General features: G+C 39.7%; 1 protein-coding gene across 1 annotated transcript; it reads left to right on the forward strand.

The window, feature by feature from the left end:
- The first annotated feature begins 19454 nt into the window (after window positions 1-19454).
- On the forward strand, window positions 19455-22142 carry LOC145157582 (putative disease resistance protein RGA4). The gene has a single exon (XM_079076609.1). It carries the CDS (start codon window positions 19455-19457, stop codon window positions 22140-22142), a length of 2688 nt encoding a protein of 895 aa, XP_078932735.1.
- Window positions 22143-27188: the final 5046 nt, after the last annotated feature.

Here is a 27188-nt window from a genome sequence, read left to right on the forward strand (position 1 = left end):
ATAGACATAACAAGATTGGGAACCAAAATCAACACGTAGTGGTGTATTTAACTCAAAAGATGATTTGATAACATAGATCTATAACAACATATACATGTACGTCTCTATTAACCCCTAAATTTGTGACAATATCAGTAAATGATATAAGCTTCACCTCTTTACTTGGTCCATTTCTTTCTCTCTCCCAACTCCAGATTTAAATGTCTTTTTCTTCCAGCAATAAAATTTGGTTCCAATGATGCTGATTCCACATTGCAGGGCATATCATTAACTTTTCACCAATCCAAAGCTACAACAGAAGAGAAATGGTATATTAATGTATATTAAAATATAGAAAGAAAAAAAAAGTCATGCACGAAAATCCACTGCAGAGATGGAATTTCTAGAAGACTTGATTTCATTCTATCAGGACAAGAGCAGCGTTCATCTGTCAACATTGCAGAAAATTAGGGTGCGTTTGGTTGGCAGGAAAGAAATGGAATTCGATGGAAAAGGATTCCAATTCCCTCGAATTCATCTGTCAACATTGTAGAAAATACCCTTTGTACTTATCAGAAAACCCACCACAACCACCGCCGCTACCACCACCACCACTGCTGCCGCCACAACCATTATCACCGCCGCCGTTGCCACCATCGCCATCGCCGCCACCGCCATGACCACCACCCACCACCATCGCCACCGCTACCACAACCCACCATCACCACCGCCGCCACCACCCACCGCCACTGCCTCCGACGCCATCACCACTACCATCATCATCGTCACCACCACCACCACCACCACCGCCACCATTGCCTCCATCACCACCACTACCAATCTCATCACCCACCACCACCACCGCCGCCACCACCACCACCACCTCCACCATTGCCGCTGCCACCAGCCGCCACTGCCACCACCAGCACCATCACCGCCGTCGATGTCGCCACCAGCTGCCACTGCCACCATCACCACCACTTCCGCCACCACAATCAAGGCCACCGCCACCATCACCACCACCATCGCAGCCACCATCACCACCACCTACCACTGTCGCCGCCACCACCGCCACTGCCCCACCACCACTACCACCACCACCGAAATTTTACCGTTTTTATAATTTTCATAATACATCTTTACATATAAGTTAGAAAACAAGGTAAAATTAAGCAAAAAAGACAAAAAGGGTAATTATGTCATTTTACATGAATTCCAATTCCATTTCCTGCAAACCAAACAAAATCTGGAATTAATTCCAATTCCATTTCCTCCCAACCAAACAGCATATGGAATTGGATTCAAATTCATAATAGATTCCTTTCCCAATTGTAATTCAAATTCCTTTGGCAACATTCTGCGAACCAACCAGCAATTTAGAGTTATTTACTTTTTATGCATGCTGCAACAGAAAAATAAACCAGTAAAAAAGATAACACCCGTATAAGCATGATAAATAACCTGTAACTCAACACCATAAATTAAAACAGAAATCAATACAGAAAACCCAACTTACAGAATTATGACAGCAGAAAACTAACTTCTAATATGTATTTACTAGGTATGTAAATGAACTTAACAAGTAAATTTTATCTACAAACAAATGTCAACACATTATGGATGAAGACACTCTTTTGTTTGAATGCAATAAACCATAGTAGAAAGTATTATTTACTTAAAATACTACAGAAATCCAAAATACTACACAACCTTTTGCATAATCTACAGTTTAGATAGCCATGTTTCGGGCTGTTTTGAAGTAGTGAATGACCGCTTTGACAAATATTTCAGCACATTTCAGAGGGTTGAATTTGGGGCTTACAAGTAGTATGATTACAGTGCCAATCATTATTTCAGGGAAAAAAAAAGAACAGAAGATTTTTGATTTTTCTGTACCTTTATCCAACATAAATCAAAGATAGCATTGTTATCTGCTAAAAACACCAAAACTTCTAAACTTCAGTATGTTGAAGAGGTATTACTCTGCAATATGTTTGGTAATTAAATGGATATTAATCGTGCATTTTCTTCGTGGGTTGCTGCATAATGAAGTTTCAAGCGACTATAGCACACATCCATCAATTCGGTTGATTAGATTCATCACCAGAAATGAGAAGTATAATTTTGGAAAATTAAGGTTTCAAAATCGATTCTTTTTAAAATCAGATATATATACAGCCAAACACGTCAATATACATTCTTGTGTAGAGGTGGAAATGATCAGATTGTGAGCTATGCTATCAATAGCGCACTATAGCACTGCTATAGCGGCGCTATAGCGTTTTGCGGTGTTACTGAACCGTTATTTTGAAATAGCGTTAACGAATAGCGGTGACGCTATTAGCGGCGCTATTGACCGCTATTTTCCGCAAACCTCATCAGCGCTATAACGACGCTACACCCGCTTTTACAATTTCGTACATATTGGGGTACTTTGATAAAGAAAAAAAAACGATTGTGTGTTATTTCAATATTAAATCTTTATTTTTTGTCTTAATATGTCAAAATAATAAATATAATTAATTACAAAACTACAAAGCATTAAATGACAACTTCCTTTTTCATCTGTTTCAGTACTTAGAAACCACAAACAACTTGAGTTACGATGACATTTTGACACTTTTTAGTTTCCATATTACTATATTAGAATATTATATATAGATTATGTTATGTTTTTATATGATTTTTTATGATATTAATTCTATATAGTATTAATAATCTAATATATAAATTTTGTATCAATATATAATATAAATTATACATAATATTAAAAAACCGCTATATCACTGCTATACCACCGCGATAACTGCGATTTCAAATAGCGGCATGTGACCGCTATTGAAATTACGACCGCGATAACTGCTTAGATTGTGAGTTAGATTAGGCAAACCTAATGTTAAAATTGACTTCAAATCGACATAATTTTGGATGTCCAGGCGTTTTGGTCGCTTCCTCACGAAATCAAATCGAAGTCGCATGGAAGGGTTAGGATCAGATGGTAGGTGCAGTGGTTGTTCTAAGCGGCGTGAATGGCTGAGGCAGGCGGTTTGCTCGTTGCCTCCTGAGACCGCCTGAATCCCGATCAGCCCTTTTTGTTCTTCATGCACCAAAATTGAGGGAAATAGAGTTTTATTCAAACCCTAGCTTTCTCAATTTACCCAAATCAGCCCCTTAAATTGTATTTCTTCTTATTCCTCCCATAGTAAAACATTATCTTTAGTCTTTAGTACGGGATCTCTCGATGGTAAAATGAAATATGATTTTTTTGGCTTTTGTGATTGCGCGGTGCTTAGGGTCCTCCTACACGGCGCATAAGCGGCGTAATGTCAGAAACCCTAATCGACAGATCGCGACGCAAAAGTTAGGATACAGTAACATGATTATGTTAGTAGGACGCGACATGTAGGGCTCTCCTACGCAACACGTCGATCACTATTTACAGAAGCATATTGTTTGTTTTTCAGTTTCGAGTATGTTTTGGTCACGTTTATGCATCTGACTTGGATCTCATGTCAATCTGTTGGCTTTACAAAAGTTAGATATCGTTTGCTTGTTGTTTTAAATATTTTGTTGTAATTTTTAATTAATAACAAAATCATGACATTATTGTTTAGATGATTAATCGCATGTGAGATCATAGAAACAATTATATGTCGACTTTCTTTCAACTTTATGGTTATCAAGGTTGTAAAAAGCGTTCGTCGGTGGACTGAGAGATTAATCGGATGATTAATTGGGGACCCTAAATTGATAATTTATTGAATTTTTAAAGGGAGTCGGTCCTACCCATAAAGGTGAAGGACCAAACACTAGATCGTTGAAAACACTTCTTTTCCTTTGATTAAGTTATATTAGTAGCAGATTGCAGCCAATCTTTCTAACCGTATGCGGGCCAAGCTTAGAGCACGTGAAGCTCATAACTACCTCGTAAGGGCTTTAAGGGCTTTGAGACCATAACATGATACACGAAAGTGTCGCTTTCTCTATGATATTGTCACACAGCTACCCGCCTAGAGGAGCTACTTGCTTTGTAGTGTTGTCACACAAGATAAGCACACCGCCCGCCTGCTGGCCGGGCGAATCTAAGTTATCTTCCGCTTAACTGTCCACCCAGTCAAGTGAAAAAAATAGTAGAATCACGTAACACACGCTGCTGGTGTGCTTCCTGTTCCCGAGGAAAGAAAGAAGAGCGACAAGGTTAAGTTTAGATTCAACTGTTTGCAGCATGGGAGCAGATTACCCAAAAAATATTTGGGAAAAACGAAAAAGGATATCTCAGTAACTAGAACAGAATTGCTGTTAATATATCCAGATTCACATCCGCCCATTCAAGAGCGCCCATTCAAGAGATTCTTCGTGTCGGGTCGTGAGCTATGTGGAGTGATAAAAAAAATTGGGATAAATATGACTAATATCATAACAAAGTTCATAAATACCACTAATATCATAAAAAAAGTTAATATGATTAATACAAAATAATCATTCCTCAAATAGTTTCTGTTGAGATAGAACCTCTTCAAAGTGTTACAATTTCATTATTTTCTACTCTTTTGCTTGGTGTGTATTTTCAGCCATTGTTGAGACTGCTGCAGCTGTTGCGGCTGCGGGTGTTAGGCCAGGCCGAGTATTTTAGTATTGGGATTTCGATAACACGAAGCCCCCGAATTTCGGGATGAGTGTGAGAGACTTGATCAAGAGTTTTTGGACTTTAGACAGGTTACAGATTCAGTGACGGAGATCACCCGGATGTTTACCGAGAGGGCGATGTTTTGCCCGAAGTTTGCTTTTGAGCAGGCTCAGATGACTCGTTATCTGAGCATGCTCAAGATTGACATCAGACAGTTCGTTGCTACCCAACGTTGTGATACTTTACTGGAGTTACAGGAGGCCGCTAGGCGGTGTGAGTTGGAGATCGAGCTTCAGTTGAGGGTGTAGAGGCAGGCCCCGAGGCAGTTGCAGCCGGCGCCGAAGCGGTTTAAAGCCGCCGATTCTAGGACAGGAGGTCAGCGTGGCCCACTTGTGGGAAGTGCGGGAAGGTTCATACTGGAGCATGTCGATCTGGTAGTGGGTGCCACAAATGTGGAAAGGAGGGGCATTATGCGAGGGACTGTCGCCAGTCCGCCCCGACTCCAGATATGAGGATCTTTTATCATTGTGATCAAGTTGGACATATGAAGGTCAACTTCCCGTTGCTCGCTACCAAGGTGCCGTGCCGGCTACTTTGCGGATCACTGATGGGAGTCAGGGTAGGGCGGTGCCCCCGAGGGCTCGGGGACGCGCTTTCCAGCTCACTGCCGAGGAGGCCAGGACAACACCAAATGTGGTGGCTGGTATGTTTCTGTCCCTTATTTCATTTAGTATGTTTATTGCATGCTTATGTGGTTGTACCTATGTTAGGTACGTTCTTAGTGAACTCTTTGCCTGCTCTGGTATTGTTTTACTCGGGAGCGAGTCGGTCTTTTGTCGCTCAATATTTTAGCAGGGATTTTGGTTTGCCCTTAGGAGAGATAAAGTGTTCGTTGCGAGTTTCCATCGCCAACGAACATGGGGTTTCTGCTTCATTAGTTTATCAGGGCTGCGTTCTAGAGATATTCGGGGTGTCTTTTCCAATTGATTTGATTTCGATTCCCATGGAGGATGTTTGCGTTATAGTGGGTATGGACTGGATGAGTCGTTTCGGTGCCATGATCGACTGCGAGGGTCAGCATGTGGTAGTTCGAACCCCAAGTGGGGGAGATCTGGTTATCTATGGTGAGGGCACCAGGTTGGGTTCAGGGTTTTGCTCAGCCGCCGGGGCTCGACAATACATATATCATGGGTGTGCGGGTTATTTGGTTTATGTTGTGGATACGCGGGACAGGGATCAGGTCTCGGTTTCAGAGGTTCCAGTCGTCAGACAGTTCGCCGATGTGTTTCCAGAGGAATTACCCGGAGTGCCTCCTGAGAGGCAGGTCGAGTTCAGGATCGACCTTGTGCCAGGTGCGGACCCTATTGCCAAGGCGCCGTACCGATTGGCACCGCCCGAGATGCAGGAGCTGTCATCTTAATTGCAAGAGCTACTAGGCAAGCAGTTTATCCGTCCGAGCAGTTCTCCGTGGGGAGCGCCGATCCTTTTTGTCAAGAAGAAGGATGGTGCACATCGATTGTGCATTAACTACCGGGAGCTGAACAAGGTGACGGTGAAGAACCGTTATCCCCTTCCATGGATATATGACCTCTTCGATCAGTTACAGGGAGCATCTTGGTTTTCCAAGATAGATCTGAGGTCTGGGTACCATCAGGTTAGGGTGAGGGAGGAGGACGTGGAGAAGACTGCGTTCTGGACTCGTTAAGGACATTACGAGTTCGTGGTGATGCCGTTTGGGCTCACCAACTCGCCGACAATATTCATGGACTTGATGAATTGGATATGCAGGCCGATGCTTGATCGCTCAGTTATTGTGTTCATCGATGATATCTTGGTGTATTCCAAGACCAGAGATCCTTTACTATCCGGGTGGCTAGACGTAGTCAAGGATTATGACTGTGAGATCCTTTACCATCCGGGTAAAGCGAACGTGGTGGCGGATGCTTTGAGCCGCAAGTCGACTGGATCTTCTGTTCCGACGTCATGTATGAGGATTTTCATGGACTCTCCAGTAGTGGGATTGATTAGAGAGGCTCAGGCCGAGGGAGTACGAGAGGAAAATTGGAAGATTGAGAGGATCATGGGCAAGATCACCCGGTTTGTTCAGGACAGTCGTGGGTTGTTGACCCGCTGCGGTCGGGTGTGGGTTCCGGTGTCTGGTGGGATTAGACAGATCGTGCTAGAGGAGGCTAATAAGTCTTGTTTCTATATTCACCCAGGGGACACCAAGATGTACCAGGATTTGAGTTTGAGTTATTTGTGGCCATGCATGAAGAGAGAGATCACATGGTACGTTGAGAGGTGCTTGACCTGCAGGATGGTCAAGGCCGGGCATCAGAGGCCGCATGGCAAGCTACAGCCTATGGAGGTTCCCATGTGGAAATGGGAGCAGATCACGATGGACTTTATCACCAAGTTGATGAGGACAGCGAAGAGATATGATGCTAAATAGGTCATCATGGATCAATTGACCAAGAGCGCCCATTTCTGGCTATTCGGGAGAGTTCGTCGGCCGAGAAGTTGGCCGATGTGTATCTCCGCGAGATTTTTGCTCACCACGGGGTGCCGATCTCTGTTGTGTCAGACCGTGATGTTCGATTCACCTCCCGTTTCTAGCAGAAGTTCCATGAGGAACTGGGCACGAGATTTCATTTCAGCACCGTTTACCATCTGCAGACAGACGGCCAGAGCGAGCGGACCATTCAGACCCTTGAGGATATGTTGCGGGTCTGCGTCATTGATTTCAGCGGGAGCTGGGACTCCCACCTACCCCTTTCAGAGTTCTACTACAACAACAATATTCATTCCAGCATTGGTGCTCCACCTTTTGAGCTATTGTATGGGCGGAAATGTCGGACCCTAGTTTGTTGGGGCGAGGTTGGCCACAGGGTCATGGGTCGGATCGAGGTGTTTCGGTAGACCACCGAGAAGATTTAGCAGATCAGGTAGCAATTGCAGACTGTTCAAAGTCGGCAGAAGATTTATGCCGACCGGCGCCAATCCGAGTTGGAATTTCAGGTCGACGACATGGTGTTGCTGAAGGTCTCACCCTGGAAGGGTGTGATCCGCTTCAGGAAGAGGGGAAAGTTGGGTCCCCGATATATTGGACCATTTCGGATTATTGCCAGGGTTGGCAAGGTGGCGTATAGACTGGACCTTCCAGAGGAGCTCCGTCAGATTCATAGCACTTTCCACGTTTCGCAATTGCGGAAGTGCATATTAGACGAGGATGCGTTAGTGTCACTGGATGACATTCAAGTCAACGAGTGTAACATACACGTTCAGTTATCATGTTTTGTTAGTTTAAAAATGAACATTATTAAATAGTATATGGTTTTGAGCATTGAGTTCTAATAAGATAGTTTTATGAGATTTGAAGTAAAACTATGTTTAGAATCATTCGGAAAGTATTGGAAGTCTTATAAGATTCCAATCAAAAGTCAAATATTGAAATTAACGAAAATGTAAAATTGAAGTTGGAAATAAGTAAAAATAAGGTTATTGAAAGTTGTAAATTATCTCGTTAGAAACGTTTAGGCGACAAAACCGACACGATGCTATATGACGTAAAAAGTGAGTTTACGATAAAATACTTTTTAGCCTTTGTGATCTAAATGAAAGTCGTAGTGTTCGTTAAACCGAGAACTTTCATAAAAAGAACGTCAAAATTTAACTTCGTATGAGGAAGTTATGATTTTTCTAAGATTCGGCATAGCAGTACACAACCCGAAACTCGAAATAAAGATCGTATGATTTTTAGCCGACACAACCTAAACGGGAATCTAATATTTCGTCAATAGTAGTACAACGGTAAAAAAACAGACGAAAACGGACGTCGGATGAAGAAGTTATGAATTTTTAACAGACTTTTCCTGTCGCGACCCGTTAAAAATATAATATTAAAAATGATTTCAAAATTAGCCGACGGAATCTAAACGAAAGTTGTAGAGTATAATCTCACCTACATGTGGATATAAAGAACGTCAAAAACGGAGTTTATATGCGAAAGTTACGAAATTTTGAAGTTTATGGCACAAATTACGAGGCTGGACCGGAGAAGTACGCCCAACGTACTACGGACGAAGGACACGTATCATGCAGGTTTGACACGTCCGAGGCCCGAGAACCGAACCAGTGCCACGTCGCTTGGTACGCCCCGCGTACGAGGTGTACCCCCCGCGTAACGAACGCTAAGCGTCCACGCAGGTACGCCCAACGTACCGAGGGTCAGGCCCCTACTATAAATAGAATGCGAAGGTCTCCGAGTTTAGGTTACAATTTCTCATATTCTTTCACTCTCTTTCACCCTTTACTCTCTCTCAAATTACCCTAACACCCCTCGAAGCCTAGGAAACACCCCGACACCCGAAGCATGTCCCGACGCACCGAAGACCCGAGAATATAATATTTTCAAGTTGAAACTCTGCCCACGCAAGGCCCAGTTTTCAACTAAAATCCCCGGTTTCGTCAAAGAAAATCATTTTTAGAAACGAAGTGCTGCCCAAGTTATCATTTTATCATTCGGTTATTTCACGGTGAGTTCAATATAGGGACAACTATATGTTATGTGTTACATGTGCAATGTGCTTTCCCGTGTTATTATGATAATGGAGCTATACCTTTGATCATGAAGTGAATGACTTAGCATCACTTTGGTACTGGTATGTAGCCTTTGAGCATGAAGTGAATGACTAAGCATTCACTTTGGCATTGGCAGAAGGCTAGGTAGGGCTGAAAGCCTGTAAATGCTAGCCAAATGATAATTCATAAATCGTTTATTTTCTATGCCACATGGGCTGAAGTCTTATTGATGTATATCATGTTGAAACTGTTGTATCTCATTGATTGTAAATCTTTGAATCAGATTATTCGTTGATATGAAAATCCTGTCATATGATACTCATCTACCTTTGTTGTTCTTTGTCCCCCTTTGCTTCTGTCATATTGATATATATATATATATATATATATATATATGGCATAACGTTATATTGTAACTGTTATTGAACTCACTAAGCATCACCGCTTATCCCTCTCAGTGTTTAATTATTGCAGGTGATAAGCATCCAATATAGTTATGTACTGTTAGAAGATGTAGAATAGATAATATTATAGCTTTTATATTTAGTGTATAAATTTCTGGGAAGTTATGTAATATATAAAACTTTGTAAAAACCTCGTTAGTCGGTTTGTATCCAATCTTTTGTAATAAGACCATATATGTAAAATATGTTTATGAATATGCATGTAGCATTAGTGTAATAATGTTAAGTATGAAAGGGGTCTTTCAACAAGCGCCTGAATTACATAGAGAAGCCGATGGCTGTCTTAGAGAGGAAGATAAAGGTCTTGCGTAACAAGGAGATACCTTTGGTAAAGGTACAGTGGCAGCATCGGAGGGGATCTGAGCGGGCCTGGGAGCCGGAGGCTGAGATGCGGGTGCATTACCCAGTATTGTTCACCGCAGCAGGCTTCGAGGACGAAGCCTAATTCAAGTGGGGGAGAGTTGTAACATCCCAATCTTCAGGTATGAAGTTTAAGCTTATATATTTATATTTTCAGGGAAACTCGACGAGTTAGAAGGCTCCAACTCGTCGTGTAGAGTTTTAATGGCCGTGACTTTTATAGGACCTACTCGACGAGTTGGAAGGCTCCAACTCTAAGAATTGAAGTCTGAACATGAAAGCCCTAATTTTTAGGGTTTGCACCCTATTTAAAGGACTTAAATCTGATTGTTAGCCTCCCTCATCGTCCCCTCAGTCCAGAAAAACCCTAAATCGCGCCTCTTCTTCCATTTTGATTGTGTGAGTGTTTCAAGAGTGTTCTTTTGTGCTTTTCTTGAAGAAGTGTGAAGTTGGTGGTGCATAGTTGAAGGGAGAAGCTTTAGATCCGAGATTTTCAGTGTTGTTGCAGTCATTTGAAGGTATAAAGTCGATATCTTGATCATCCCTTTGCTAGATCTCTTCTTTTGAAAGTTTATGGCCATTATTGGCTTAGTTTGGGACCATTCTTGGATTTGAGCATGATATGAGGCTATGGTTTCAGATTTGGACATCTCATGGTCTCCATGGACTTAAATTTGCCAACTTTATCAAGTCTTAGCCCTCCTTCATGCCCTAAGTCCCATAATAAGCTTTACTTGAGTGTTTTAGCCCCTTGATGCCTTGCATGGATGTAAAGTTAACAACTTTAAGTGGTATCTTAGCCCTAGGGAACCAGATCTATAGTTTGGGGCTTTGGATTCGCTTGGAAAGGACTGAATATGCTAAGACTGGGAAAATTCGACGAGTTGTCCTGACAACTCGATGAGTTGGATCGGGCTTTCCCATTTTCTGGATATTGTAGGAACTTGACGAGTTGTTCTGCTAACTCGGCGAGTTGACTAGGGTTTTTCCTGGTTTTCTGAATACTAGAAGAACTCGATGAGTTCATAGATGCACTCGACGAGTTAGGTCAACATGGACTGTTGACCTTGACTGTTGACTTTAAGTTTGACGATGGTTGACCAAGTTTGACTTGAAGGGTATTTTGGGTATTTTGGGATTGTACTAAAGTTAGTCACCGGGTGGTTGTAGGCAGTTGAGTTCGGGCTACGAGTTGGGATTTGATCTTACCAGTTCAGCACTATTTGTTAGGTGAGTTTTTCCTCACTATAATCAAGGGTCGAAGGCACCAAGGCCCGACCGTTGGATGGTTATCCTGCTTTGTTACTATTGTGATCTGTTAGATCGGTATCCTGGTTGATAGGATGTTGCTATACTTAGTGATCTGTTGACCGGTTTCACTGTCTGTAGATTGGTTATGTGCTTAATTGCTATTTATATGTCGACATGTATGTGTGTGTGTGGTTGGGTTGAGGCGGTCCTGCTTTGTGCTGTAGGCCAACAGACCCAGGGTGGTCTGGATAGGCTGAAGGCCCTGCGAGGCGGTCCAGTTAGGCTGAAGGCCCGACGAGCGGTCCGGATAGGCTGTAGGCCCTATGAGGCGGTCCAGTCATGCCGAAGGCTCGGGAGCGGTCCAGATAGGCTGAAGGCCCTGCGAGGCGGTCCAGTCAGGCTGAAGGCTCATTATGCATGTTGTTATTGGTTATGTTTAGGTGATGGTATTTTGGGGAGGACTCACTTAGCTTTGGGCTTACGGTTGTGGATTTTGTTTCAGGTACTTCGAATGATCGCAGGAAGGCGAAGGCATGATCGTGCACCTCCTCGTTTTTCATATTGTGATTTCTGGGAAAACTCTGATATTGGATTATTTTGAAAACAATTTGTAAACAATGGATGTTTTGGAATGTTTGAAAAGGTTAAATTTTTTACAAATTTTATGGATGTTTCAATCCTCCACTCCTCCAAACCCTAAGAACGAAACCCTAATTGTAATTTGTGAGATTTGAGATTGGAAGTGAGTTCTGGTGGTGTTTTTGGTGATTTGAAGGAAGAAGAACACTTGGAGGTTTCTTTGGTGTGGTGTAAGCTTTTAGATCAAAATTTCTCTCATCATTTCCAGCTTTATTGAGGTATAAAGCTTTGAGCGTGCTCCATGTTTGTTTAGATCTAGTCTTTATAAAGTTTTGGCGCCATTTTGGTCATATGATGAGATCTAGTGGATTCCTTTCACTCTAGAACTTAGGAGTTGCTTCTCTTGATGTTTCTGAGGTCCTTAGTCCATACAGTTAGAATCTTGATGGTTGTGGATAAACCATGCATGTGTTTAGGTCATCATGGTGATAGTAGAATGCTAAAAGTGAGGTTTGGGTCTTTTTGAGCAATGCAAAGGCTCCAAGTTCACGACTTTATGGATTAAGATGTTCATTTAGACTTGGATCTGAATTTTGGATGTTGGAATGCAATTATTAAGCACTTAAGAAAAAAGTGCTTAATAGGCGCGTACGCTGGGCGTACTCAAGAGTACGTTACGCGTGCGTGCCCGTGTCCGTGATATGCATGCAATCTAGCACGTTGGGCGTACGTATGGTACGTGTAGCGTACCAGGCCTGGATTTGGTTTTTGTGACTTTGGGTAACCTCCTCCCATCAGGCTCGCGCCCGATCCCTCAGCATACAAAACACGAATCCCACCTTTTCCGCCTCGGGGCAAAAGCTCGTACGTATAGCATTCTCCATATCAACAATCTAGCGGTGAATAGCTATGGGGTCCTTAACCCCAAAGAACACAGGCACTCCGCATGCCTTGAACTCTCGAAATGAGGGAGTTCGAGTTCCAATCTGACCAGCAGCCATCTCAGCTCGAAAAGACCTGAGCCGCTCCTCCATAATCTCTATGATCCCCTCCTTGACGGTACCAAAAATCACTAGGGTAGCGTCAAGGATGCCACAAGTAACCTCTGTTACGATAAGCTTGCGCAACGTCTCATCAATCGGCTTTGCACTAAATGCTGAACCCGATCATGAACCTGATCCCGAACTTGAACCTCCTCGTGTAGTCATCACCATCCTCAACTGAAAATACAACATAGAAAGCAATTGATTAGGAAGTTCGAAGGGATTCCCCCCCCCCACGGGACTCCTTAGAGCTTCCAGGTCTGTCCTTGTCTCGGGTATAGGCCCCGTGCTTTCAGTAGTACGGGCCCAATACTACCTTCCACACCTACATGTACCTTCCCCAAGGCCATACCTGATACCTCTAATTTACCCAACCATAGATAAAACATGACCTACAAAACACAACACAAACGCATATCCTAGACTCTTCTAGGATTTCTCAATCCTCACAGAACCAGAAACCTCAATCAACACCGCAGGTTGCCTTATGCATGCTAGTTATACATAAATAGAATCAAAAAGACTATCAAATAATGCGTATACCCTAACACCACAACCAAACAAGGAACAAAAAATGAGGTAGAATCCATCATTCTAGGTCTATGCAATCCTAAACATATACAACTTTGAAAGCGTACACTTAGCAAATAACAGAGTCAACATCGATTCTAAGAAATATATTCATAGCATGGTTAAATGTTGGGAAACACTTACTTGAGTTCGACTGATTTCACGCATTGCACTCTCCCTTTTTACTTAAGAAAACCATAAAGCTTGACTTTTGTTTCTTTTGAAAAGGTTTACCATTTCCTCAGTTTGAGTTCTAACACACCCGAGAGTGTGCCCAAATCCCTCAAACCAAGGCTTTGATACCAACTTGTAACAACCTAAAAACCAGATAAAATTTTTCATTTTTGAAAACAGAAATACAATCATAATTTGTTCCCAAAAATCCATTACATCATATTGCATCAAATATCAGAGTATAAAAATAGATAAATGCGGAAAGTGTTGGAGAATGAATGTTGCGCCATTAAGCCAGGCCCTTTCCCTTAGTACCAGAAGTACCTGAAAACACCCAAATAAACCCTAAGCAAGAGCATAGTGAGTTCCCAAAATATCACATAACATACAATCACAGAATACCATGCAACATACAAAAAGTTGCCATGGGCTACCCCCATGGTCTTTACCTGGAATGTCATGGGCTACCCCCATGGTCTGATATCCAAGTGTCATGGGCTACCCCCATGGTCTTCACACAAGTGCCACGGGCTACCCCCAGGGTCTTCATACAATCAATGCATAACAACTAATAATCCACATACCAGATAATGGGCCGATATTGGTGCCTTCGACCTATTGATATAGTGAGAAGACTCACCTCAGTCTGCTGATAAAAATACTGCTCGACTACTAGTCTGAAAATCTCACACTGAATATACACAAACTAACGTAATTAGAATTAAGTCACAACTCAATGCATAGGCCAAAATTCCATTGAAAGTCCAAAATTCACTGGAAGCATACTCCTAACATACAACCTCAGTACGCTCAACGTACTAGGTTCTTTGGTGGTACGCGTATCTTACAAGCAGTTTTTACACATAAAGCCATTACGTGCTTAATGAAGCCACTTCGTCCAAAATCCCATTGAAAGTCCAAAATTCACTGGAAGCGTACTCCCAACATACAACCTCAGTATGCTCAACGTACTAGGTTCTTTGGTGGTACGCGTATCGTACAAGCAGTTTTTACACATAAAGCCATTACGTGCTTAATGAAGCTACTTCGTCCAATTCCAGATCTTGGTCATTTTAAAGGTCATAGGGCATAAAGTCGACAACTTTATGCCTTTACATGCCATATGGGAACCTAACACCTTATTTTATCCATTAAGACTCCATTTAAGATCTTAAACTCATGCATGGTGCCATAACAACCATCAAGTTAGCATTTTTATGCTTTTAACATGCCAATGGAACTTAGATATAACATTTCTAGCCTCTGGAGTTGCTCAAACTCACAAGAGAGGATCCATGGACCAAAAATGGACTTATTACCAAACCCTAACTCAAACTAGTAGAAGGATAACCAAGGTTTGGACTTTTTACCTCCAAAAGCTCCCCAAGATGAAGTAGATGCAAGATCTAGAAGCTCAACCATGTCCAAGACTTGATCACCACCTTCTCCTTCTTGCAAACCCACTAAAATGGCCACCAAAATCACTTATTAAGCTCAAGAATCACACTCTCTTGTAAACTAGGCTTTAAGGACGATAAGAGGCAATGGAGGCTGTTTAGGGTTAGGTCCAAATGGCATAAGAGTGTTTAAATAGGGTTCATGGACCAAATATTAAGGGTTTTGTCTTAAGCCACCTACACCCCGCGTACGCCTTAGTATGCCCTGCATACGTGGTGTATGTCCACATCCAAACCACCCTAGTACACTAAGCGTACACATATGTACACCCAACGTACATAGGGACCTCCTTTGAAAAAATAATTTCATTCCAAGGGTTAAAGGTTAAGTACCCGCATTCCGAATGTTACATATTTTATGAAAATAATATTTTGCAACATATCGAGAATTATTATGTCTAGGAAATAATAATAAAAAAGAACAAAAACTAGTTTAATATCATATGATAGGAATATAAATGTTATGTATAACTTTTTGGTCACTTAGAGCAACCATTTATTTAAGAAGTAACTAACTAGTTGTTGGTAAAGTAAAAAAGACCTGAACTTTTGTTTCCTAGATGGTGATGGCTGAATTTTGATAGGGATGACATGTGATTACTTTTTTTCCTTTCTTTATTCATTCATCCCATGCTTGTAAGAAAGGTCTTACACTTCTATTTTATGTTTTTGACTTTATGCATACTTGCATGCATAAAAGAAAGGGATAATTGGTTCTTTTGCTCATACTTTTGCTCACATTTTGCTCTCAAAATAGGTTGCCAAAACTATAGGTTTTGGAGCCCCTCTTTCCTTTCTTCTTCTTGTAAAATGGTGCTAGATATGAACGGTAATAAGTTGCTTCTCTTTAAGGCTTATTTGGTATGAACATTAAGGCTTAAGAAAAACTTAATACAAGTGATGACTAGCATGTTTTGGTAGTTTATTCTTGCCTTGGTGGATATATTATAGCGGGTTTCTTCTTGGAGTTATAATGCCATCTTCATCAAATTCCTAATTGCGAAAAGAAAACAAAGTCTTCAAAGATTGTAAACTTCTTCTTTTATTTGGTTAGTTTGTAATCTTTCTAAGCTTTGCAAAATGATCATTGGTAGATAAAGTAGTTTTAGTTTATTCAAATATAAAAATGATTTCGTTGCTAATTACGTCAACTTTGTCACTAAAATTAGACTATTTTTGAATAAAAACCCAACAAAAATACAAATCTAAAAAATGAGAAGGCAAGGGACATAAACATAGGAGAATGGGAGGGGGTATTTATAGCTGAATGTGACTTAGTGGAAACGAGACGTGATAAGGATCATTACCAAAATTAAATCCTTATTTAATTTCAAATCAAATCTTCTTCCATCTCCTTCCATAATTAGTAAAAATCGAAAATCATTAAGGATAAACCCTAATGAATTTTCGCCCCCCTCTCCTAGGGTTCTAGAATGTTCCTAATTATTTAACTTTTGAATAAATAACATTCAGTCCCTGTACTTTTAATTAATACCAAATTAATTCTAATTACTTCCAATTAATTCCAAATTAATCCAAACCAGTTTCTAATTAATTTATCAAGATATAACAATAAACTTTTTATTTCCCTCTCTTAAATTATTTTCTAACTCTTTTAACTCTTGAGGACAACCCTAAAATGATCTTGTTATTATTTCTAAAGTTATACTAATTAGTCATGACAATGAACACCTATTTCCAATAATTTATTTATTTATTATTATTATTTAATTCAATAAATGGTACCCCATCTCAATCCCAACCCAATCCCTTAACTTACCCTCTTCCTTTATAATCCCAACCCAATCTTGAAAAAACCCACCGGGAATCCAAATTCGTAAAGCCAAAACTAAAAAGGACGGCCAAAAGAACAATCGAAATTTGTCAAGTCGGTGATGACTTGGCTCGACTTTTGTTGGAGCTTTTAGTTTTGGAAAAAGGGTGTCAGAAGTACTCATGAGAGATAGGGGAAGGGTTTATGGGAGGTGGCCGTGATAAATGAGGCTTGTATAGATAGAAAATTTACATCTAAATTCGTCGATTAAAAAACATGTGATTTAAGAGTTTATAGCTTGTATTTTTTTGACACTTTGGTTTATATTTTACTTATTTGGTTTGGCGCAAAATGGTCAGATCTAGTGATCTAACAGTTGAAACACTAAATTTAACGACCGAAAGACTACATAAAACCATAAATACTTGTGTATCAATTTTATAAATTTGGATTAAAACAGTAGAAAATACCAATCACAAGTACCAAATATAATATATGATATGTTTTCTACGAGACCATATGATTACAAATATTATGTTAAATGTTTTAAGGCTATATGCACCCCTCATTACTAAGTTTACCCACAAACCCTTAATTAACATCTAATTACCCTTTAATATCGATCACATCAAAAAGGGTTTTGACTTTCTTTTTTAATTTTAATTTTTTTTGTCATTTTGTTGTTTTTTCTATGTAATTTATTATTATTAATATTATATAATTGTTAATTAATATAATTTTTTTTATTGTTGCAAAATATCAAAAAGTATATTTTTTTCATGGGAAATCTGGTTTTAAACGTATATAAATCATTAAATCCGTACAATACTTGACTCGTTTTACCAAGAACAACCAATATATAATTCAAATCCACTTTTGAATGAAATTCCACATGAATTTCATCCATACATCGGACACGTTAATGATATAAAAGGAGATGGAAATTGTGGGTTTCAAGCTATTGCTCTTTCTCTTGGTCATAATGAAGAATATTGACATCATATTTGATCAGATTTATACAACAAGCTAATAACACACCTTGGAGACTACACAACGATTCATGGTGAATATTTTAACGCAATGGGTCATTCGTTGAATTTTAGTAGATCAAATTTTACGACATCTGAATATTGGTTGATTATGTTAGACATTGCTTTTCTTGTTGCTAACAAATATGGTGTATTGTTCATTATTTGAGCAAAGAAGGTTATACAATATGGTTCCCACTTTGGTATGTCCCGCAAGACATCCCAAATCATGTATTTGTTGTGATCGCCCATGTTTACGGTAACCATTATGTGATAGTTGATTTATAAGGAATGTATCTAATGCCTACCATTTTGTCATATTAGCGTACATACAGATTAAAACGTTCTACTGGATGAGAAACCCCGTATAGTATTAGATAAAATGATTATGTTCCGCATAATATGCATAATGCATCATACAATTGTTATGTAGAAACCGTTAGAATATTCGATGATTAATAAACTTATTATTATTATTGATATTATTGTGATTTAGAATGTTTGTCTAATAATAATAATAAATAAATAAATAAGTAAATAAATAGATAATACTAATAATACTAATAAAAGAAAAAACAACAAAAGACTAAAAAAAGACAATAAAAAACAAAAAATTAAATATGGGGTACATTTAGTAACAAACGAGGTACATACAGAATAACCACAAAATTAAGAAAAATTTACAAATTTTTTTTTAGAAAGGGAACTTCCCTAACGAGGGTTTCCGGGCCAGCTTTCGCGCACCGACTAATCCCCCGCTGCAAACATGAGGCTTTGTCTCATGCCCTGGAGTCACTGCAGGCGAACCTCCATGGCCACAAGGGCTGAGTGGTGTCAGGATTTGAACATGGGTCAATAGGTTATCCACCATATCTTCCACATGCCTTACCATGTCACCACAACCCAAGTGGTTAAAATTTAGCCATTACCTTAATGAATTTTTAAGAGATAGCCACAAAATCGAGTTTTTCCAAAAATAGTCACTGAAATCGCAGGTGGTTATGCCACTTGCGATTTCCTGAGATGGCCTAGGGCCACCTGCGATTTCCTCTGCTCGATTTTGTTTTTTTATGGACTTGTGATTTTCTCCGATGTACTTATAAATTTTTCGAGTGAAAATTGATTTTGAGCCAGATGGTTGAGATTTTTTATTAAAGTTGGAAGTGTGTGAGGGTTATACCAGATTTTGAGGTTTCTATATACTTCCGACCCATGAGTCGAAAATGGACCCAATTCGTAGCTTAATCTAACGAGATAGCCGCTAGGAAGGATGAAATCGCATGTAAGCTTAATTAATCACCTATGATTTCGTTGGCCATTTTCTGAAAATGTTAATTTTAGCTATTTAGTAAAAAGTTATTAAGCCTTTTAACTAAATTTTATAAATTACTTTAAATTTCTTTTACTTTTACGTTTTCTTTTTCTTTAATTATTTTAAACAATGGGTCTATTCTCCATTTCTCCATATATCTTTATTTATTGGGTTGTGAGTTGTGACTTGTGGTTTCGTTTTCGCATATTTTTTATCATATCTCTCTCTCTCTCTCTCTCATACACACCAGTGAAAATGGCCGACGCTTTAGTTACTGTTGTTGCCGAGGCGATTCTGAAAAAGGTGGCATCCATAGCTGCCAACGAAATCGGCATTGTTTGGGGTTACAAAGAGAAGTTGCACACGCTTGAAGGGACCTTGAAAATGATCCGTGCCAAGTTACAGGATGCAGAGAATGAAAAAGGTAAAAAACATGGGGTGATGGAGTGGCTGAAACAGCTAAAAGATGTTGTTGGTGAAGCTGATGATGTGATGGATGAGGTTCACTACGAAATGTTGAGGCGTGAGGTAAAGAATCGAGATCAGGTAAGAATAAAGGCACCCTCTCTTCCAAGCTTGAAAAAGTTTTTATTTCGTAGAGAACTGGGTCATAAAATCAAAAACATTAACGAAAAGTTGTCTCAAATCAATAAGGATGCAAACGACTTGGGACTACAAAATGAACAGCCTGGCCCTGTTGTTCCATATCGTCCATATCCGGAGACTGTCCCAAATTTAGACGAATTCAAAATTGTTGGGAGGGAGGATGAAGAAGAGCGCATCATACACCTATTAACCGAGTCAAGAAAAGAAGAAAAGCTTACGATTGTTCCCATTACGGGAATGGGCGGGATGGGGAAGACCACTCTGGCTAAGTCCGTATACAATAATATAAAAATCCAGCAATATTTTGATGTGAAAGCTTGGTTGTGTGTGTCTGTTAAGGTTGACATCAACACACTTCTGGCAAAGATCTATGAATCTGTGGCAGGAGAGAAACCTAAGTCTGTTGAAATGGCCAATTTAATTATCTCTCTTGAAGAGAAGTTGGGTTCAAAAAGATATTTGTTAGTTCTGGATGACGTTTGGGATGAAGGGAGATCACACTGGGAAGAATTTAAGAGGCATATGATGATGATAAAGTCACAAATTGGAAGTGGCGTTATTGTCACTACCCGAAAACTTGACATAGGAACAAAGGCTATGACAATGGATTCATGTCCTTTAAAAGGTCTTTCTGATGATCATTGTTGGAATATCTTTAAAGAGAGGGCCTTTCTAGCAGGACAATCACCACCACCCGAATTGGAGAAGATAGGACATGATATTGTGGAAAAGTGTCGTGGTTTGCCGTTGCTAGTAAAGGTAATAGGAGGGGTGTTGCAAAATTACAGTGACCCAAAGAAGTGGTTGGCGATCAGAAATAGCAAAGTTTGGGATCTAGAAGATGAAACGGAGAGAGTTCAAAAGAGTTTGGAACTTAGCTTAGATAATCTGCCTAGACGTTCTATAGCCAAACAATGTTTTGCATCTTGTTCAATCTTTAAGAAAGATAAGGTCATGAAAAGGAAAAAACTGGTCCAACTTTGGATGGCTTTAGGGTTGATTCAAGCAGATGAGGAAAGAAACAAGGAGATGGAGGATGTGGGGAATGATATTTTTCAAATTTTGGTCAGCAATTCGTTGTTCCAAGATGTTAGAAGGGATGAGGATGGTCACATCACTCATTGTAGCATGCATGATCTGGTGCATGATCTTTCATTATTACTTTCCAATTTTGAAAGCAAATGTTTGGTGGGTGTGATGAATGATGACTTTTGCCAAGAAAATACCAACGTTTTCTTTCTCATTGAAAGTATAATGACGGCTCGAACTTTGCGTACGTGCTTCTTCTTCAGGGAGGTTGAAAAGAATGTTTCATTTCAACAATTCAAGAGCATGCGTATCCTAATACTTGAAAGATCTGGAATAAAGAAGATAGACGATTCAATTGGAGGGTTGGTGCATCTCAGGTATCTTGATTTGTCATATACAAGGATCCGTGTTCTTCCTGAATCTATTGGTAACTTGTACCACTTGCAAACTCTGAAGTTGCAATATTGCTATCATCTTAACAAGTTTCCAGAATCCATGAGAAATTTGATAAGCCTGCGATATTGTAAATCTGTTGGAAGCATTCCCAACAATATCGTGGGACAATTGACTTCTCTTCGAACATTAATGCCTAATTCCTTCAGTGTGCTTAGAAATAAGGAACACGGTATTAAAGAGCTAAGCCGTTTGAAACACCTCAGTGGAAAGCTCTGTATTTCCAATCTAGAATATGTCAGGAGCAAAGAGGATGCAGTCATGGCAGATTTATCTGGTAAAAAAAATTTAAACGAGATTGAATTCGAATGGAATACAAGTTATGGAAACGACAAGGAAGTATTGGAAGGCTTGCAACCGCCTGGAGATGTGAAAATATTGACAATTACAAGTTTTTCTGGTGATAATTTTCCAGAATGGGTAATGAAGATGGCAGTCAATATTGATGGGAAAGAGACGCCCCTTGACAAGCTCGTGTCAGTCACATTATCTGACTGTAGGAGATGCCTCTCTCTTCCGACGCTTGAGCACCTACCACATCTTCTGGATCTTGAGTTGATTAATATGGACAACTTGACATGCTTAAGGAGTTCCGATGTTACTGGATCTACCAAGCCTTTGTCTCCTTCCTTGAGATCGCTCCGACTAGAATGCATGAAAAGGCTGGAAAAGTGGATAGATGGAGCACCCAACAGCTCAAAAATGATATCGCCTGTCCTCCAGAGCTTGGATATCGAGAATTGCCCGAATATTATTCTCTTAGATGAATGCCATCCCCATCCTCTTGTTTCCTTAGAGATTATTAACCGGTGTCCATTAAGAGCATACAAGGCCTCACATCTCTTAAAAATTTAATGATCCCCAATTGTCCTAGTCTTTTAGAAATAACCAATTTACCCAACCAGTGTCATTCTTTGAAGACTTTGGACATTACGCATTGCCTCAACCTGACTTCCTTGCCTCAAAAAATGTTTGACTGTTTTGCCTTCTTAAATGAGTTGAGAGTTGGTCCGTTCTCAAAGGAGCTCAATTCTTTCCCAAGTCTCCAAGGCATCGAGAAGTTAAGGGACCACCTTCACTCATTAGAATTGTCCGGTTGGGATCATTGGGAGTCGATACCTGAAGAAATACAACACCTCACCTCACTGACTAAGTTAACCATATATGGATTCGGAATACAAGAACTGCCTATGTGGTTAACCAACATGTCATCTATCCAATGTTTGAGGTTCTATAACTGCAAGGGGCTAAATAAAGAAACAGTTAGACGGGGAGCACCACAGGAAGCAAATGATGTCAGTTTAAATAATTCGAAGGTGTACATAAATAGAGATGTTAATTAGTTATTTGAGTGTGTGTTGGTGTATCATTCGTTCCTTCTCTTGTTCAATTTTAAACTCTCCCCAGCCATCCATCCAACTGTATGAGAGATCGCTGGTGTTCAACAACTTAAAGAGACAAATAGAACTATTATTGTGTAAAACTCCAAACTTTTTATGAATTTAATTATTTTTAAACACTTTATACTAAAATAAACAACACTCTTCAACAATTCTCACAATTATCACTCGAACCTACAACTTCTGACCACAATTAATCAACCAACTTTGCAAGATTCATTTCTGCTGAATTTTCTTCTATAAATGATTATCATTGGAATTTTCTTGCATGATGGGTCTCATTCATTGCAACTGATTTGTACTACACCTAAAGGGTACTTTATATCAGTGTAATGTACGTAAGGACTATTTTAGGATCATTAGTGATAGAGATAACACACTAATTATTTTCAGATGAATTTCAAAATGATAGATCAAGTATAGACATAACAAGATTGGGAACCAAAATCAACACGTAGTGGTGTATTTAACTCAAAAGATGATTTGATAACATAGATCTATAACAACATATACATGTACGTCTCTATTAACCCCTAAATTTGTGACAATATCAGTAAATGATATAAGCTTCACCTCTTTACTTGGTCCATTTCTTTCTCTCTCCCAACTCCAGATTTAAATGTCTTTTTCTTCCAGCAATAAAATTTGGTTCCAATGATGCTGATTCCACATTGCAGGGCATATCATTAACTTTTCACCAATCCAAAGCTACAACAGAAGAGAAATGGTATATTAATGTATATTAAAATATAGAAAGAAAAAAAAAGTCATGCACGAAAATCCACTGCAGAGATGGAATTTCTAGAAGACTTGATTTCATTCTATCAGGACAAGAGCAGCGTTCATCTGTCAACATTGCAGAAAATTAGGGTGCGTTTGGTTGGCAGGAAAGAAATGGAATTCGATGGAAAAGGATTCCAATTCCCTCGAATTCATCTGTCAACATTGTAGAAAATACCCTTTGTACTTATCAGAAAACCCACCACAACCACCGCCGCTACCACCACCACCACTGCTGCCGCCACAACCATTATCACCGCCGCCGTTGCCACCATCGCCATCGCCGCCACCGCCATGACCACCACCCACCACCATCGCCACCGCTACCACAACCCACCATCACCACCGCCGCCACCACCCACCGCCACTGCCTCCGACGCCATCACCACTACCATCATCATCGTCACCACCACCACCACCACCACCGCCACCATTGCCTCCATCACCACCACTACCAATCTCATCACCCACCACCACCACCGCCGCCACCACCACCACCACCTCCACCATTGCCGCTGCCACCAGCCGCCACTGCCACCACCAGCACCATCACCGCCGTCGATGTCGCCACCAGCTGCCACTGCCACCATCACCACCACTTCCGCCACCACAATCAAGGCCACCGCCACCATCACCACCACCATCGCAGCCACCATCACCACCACCTACCACTGTCGCCGCCACCACCGCCACTGCCCCACCACCACTACCACCACCACCGAAATTTTACCGTTTTTATAATTTTCATAATACATCTTTACATATAAGTTAGAAAACAAGGTAAAATTAAGCAAAAAAGACAAAAAGGGTAATTATGTCATTTTACATGAATTCCAATTCCATTTCCTGCAAACCAAACAAAATCTGGAATTAATTCCAATTCCATTTCCTCCCAACCAAACAGCATATGGAATTGGATTCAAATTCATAATAGATTCCTTTCCCAATTGTAATTCAAATTCCTTTGGCAACATTCTGCGAACCAACCAGCAATTTAGAGTTATTTACTTTTTATGCATGCTGCAACAGAAAAATAAACCAGTAAAAAAGATAACACCCGTATAAGCATGATAAATAACCTGTAACTCAACACCATAAATTAAAACAGAAATCAATACAGAAAACCCAACTTAAAGAATTATGACAGCAGAAAACTAACTTCTAATATGTATTTACTAGGTATGTAAATGAACTTAACAAGTAAATTTTATCTACAAACAAATGTCAACACATTATGGATGAAGACACTCTTTTGTTTGAATGCAATAAACCATAGTAGAAAGTATTATTTACTTAAAATACTACAGAAATCCAAAATACTACACAACCTTTTGCATAATCTACAGTTTAGATAGCCATGTTTCGGGCTGTTTTGAAGTAGTGAATGACCGCTTTGACAAATATTTCAGCACATTTCAGAGGGTTGAATTTGGGGCTTACAAGTAGTATGATTACAGTGCCAATCATTATTTCAGGGAAAAAAAAAGAACAGAAGATTTTTGATTTTTCTGTACCTTTATCCAACATAAATCAAAGATAGCATTGTTATCTGCTAAAAACACCAAAACTTCTAAACTTCAGTATGTTGAAGAGGTATTACTCTGCAATATGTTTGGTAATTAAATGGATATTAATCGTGCATTTTCTTCGTGGGTTGCTGCATAATGAAGTTTCAAGCGACTATAGCACACATCCATCAATTCGGTTGATTAGATTCATCACCAGAAATGAGAAGTATAATTTTGGAAAATTAAGGTTTCAAAATCGATTCTTTTTAAAATCAGATATATATACAGCCAAACACGTCAATATACATTCTTGTGTAGAGGTGGAAATGATCAGATTGTGAGCTATGCTATCAATAGCGCACTATAGCACTGCTATAGCGGCGCTATAGCGTTTTGCGGTGTTACTGAACCGTTATTTTGAAATAGCGTTAACGAATAGCGGTGACGCTATTAGCGGCGCTATTGACCGCTATTTTCCGCAAACCTCATCAGCGCTATAACGACGCTACACCCGCTTTTACAATTTCGTACATATTGGGGTACTTTGATAAAGAAAAAAAAACGATTGTGTGTTATTTCAATATTAAATCTTTATTTTTTGTCTTAATATGTCAAAATAATAAATATAATTAATTACAAAACTACAAAGCATTAAATGACAACTTCCTTTTTCATCTGTTTCAGTACTTAGAAACCACAAACAACTTGAGTTACGATGACATTTTGACACTTTTTAGTTTCCATATTACTATATTAGAATATTATATATAGATTATGTTATGTTTTTATATGATTTTTTATGATATTAATTCTATATAGTATTAATAATCTAATATATAAATTTTGTATCAATATATAATATAAATTATACATAATATTAAAAAACCGCTATATCACTGCTATACCACCGCGATAACTGCGATTTCAAATAGCGGCATGTGACCGCTATTGAAATTACGACCGCGATAACTGCTTAGATTGTGAGTTAGATTAGGCAAACCTAATGTTAAAATTGACTTCAAATCGACATAATTTTGGATGTCCAGGCGTTTTGGTCGCTTCCTCACGAAATCAAATCGAAGTCGCATGGAAGGGTTAGGATCAGATGGTAGGTGCAGTGGTTGTTCTAAGCGGCGTGAATGGCTGAGGCAGGCGGTTTGCTCGTTGCCTCCTGAGACCGCCTGAATCCCGATCAGCCCTTTTTGTTCTTCATGCACCAAAATTGAGGGAAATAGAGTTTTATTCAAACCCTAGCTTTCTCAATTTACCCAAATCAGCCCCTTAAATTGTATTTCTTCTTATTCCTCCCATAGTAAAACATTATCTTTAGTCTTTAGTACGGGATCTCTCGATGGTAAAATGAAATATGATTTTTTTGGCTTTTGTGATTGCGCGGTGCTTAGGGTCCTCCTACACGGCGCATAAGCGGCGTAATGTCAGAAACCCTAATCGACAGATCGCGACGCAAAAGTTAGGATACAGTAACATGATTATGTTAGTAGGACGCGACATGTAGGGCTCTCCTACGCAACACGTCGATCACTATTTACAGAAGCATATTGTTTGTTTTTCAGTTTCGAGTATGTTTTGGTCACGTTTATGCATCTGACTTGGATCTCATGTCAATCTGTTGGCTTTACAAAAGTTAGATATCGTTTGCTTGTTGTTTTAAATATTTTGTTGTAATTTTTAATTAATAACAAAATCATGACATTATTGTTTAGATGATTAATCGCATGTGAGATCATAGAAACAATTATATGTCGACTTTCTTTCAACTTTATGGTTATCAAGGTTGTAAAAAGCGTTCGTCGGTGGACTGAGAGATTAATCGGATGATTAATTGGGGACCCTAAATTGATAATTTATTGAATTTTTAAAGGGAGTCGGTCCTACCCATAAAGGTGAAGGACCAAACACTAGATCGTTGAAAACACTTCTTTTCCTTTGATTAAGTTATATTAGTAGCAGATTGCAGCCAATCTTTCTAACCGTATGCGGGCCAAGCTTAGAGCACGTGAAGCTCATAACTACCTCGTAAGGGCTTTAAGGGCTTTGAGACCATAACATGATACACGAAAGTGTCGCTTTCTCTATGATATTGTCACACAGCTACCCGCCTAGAGGAGCTACTTGCTTTGTAGTGTTGTCACACAAGATAAGCACACCGCCCGCCTGCTGGCCGGGCGAATCTAAGTTATCTTCCGCTTAAC

The sequence above is a fragment of the Lactuca virosa genome, chromosome 2 (assembly GCF_052849685.1).
Source record: "Lactuca virosa cultivar CGN04683 chromosome 2, Lactuca_virosa_CGN04683_v6, whole genome shotgun sequence".
Taxonomy (NCBI): Eukaryota; Viridiplantae; Streptophyta; class Magnoliopsida; order Asterales; family Asteraceae; genus Lactuca; species Lactuca virosa.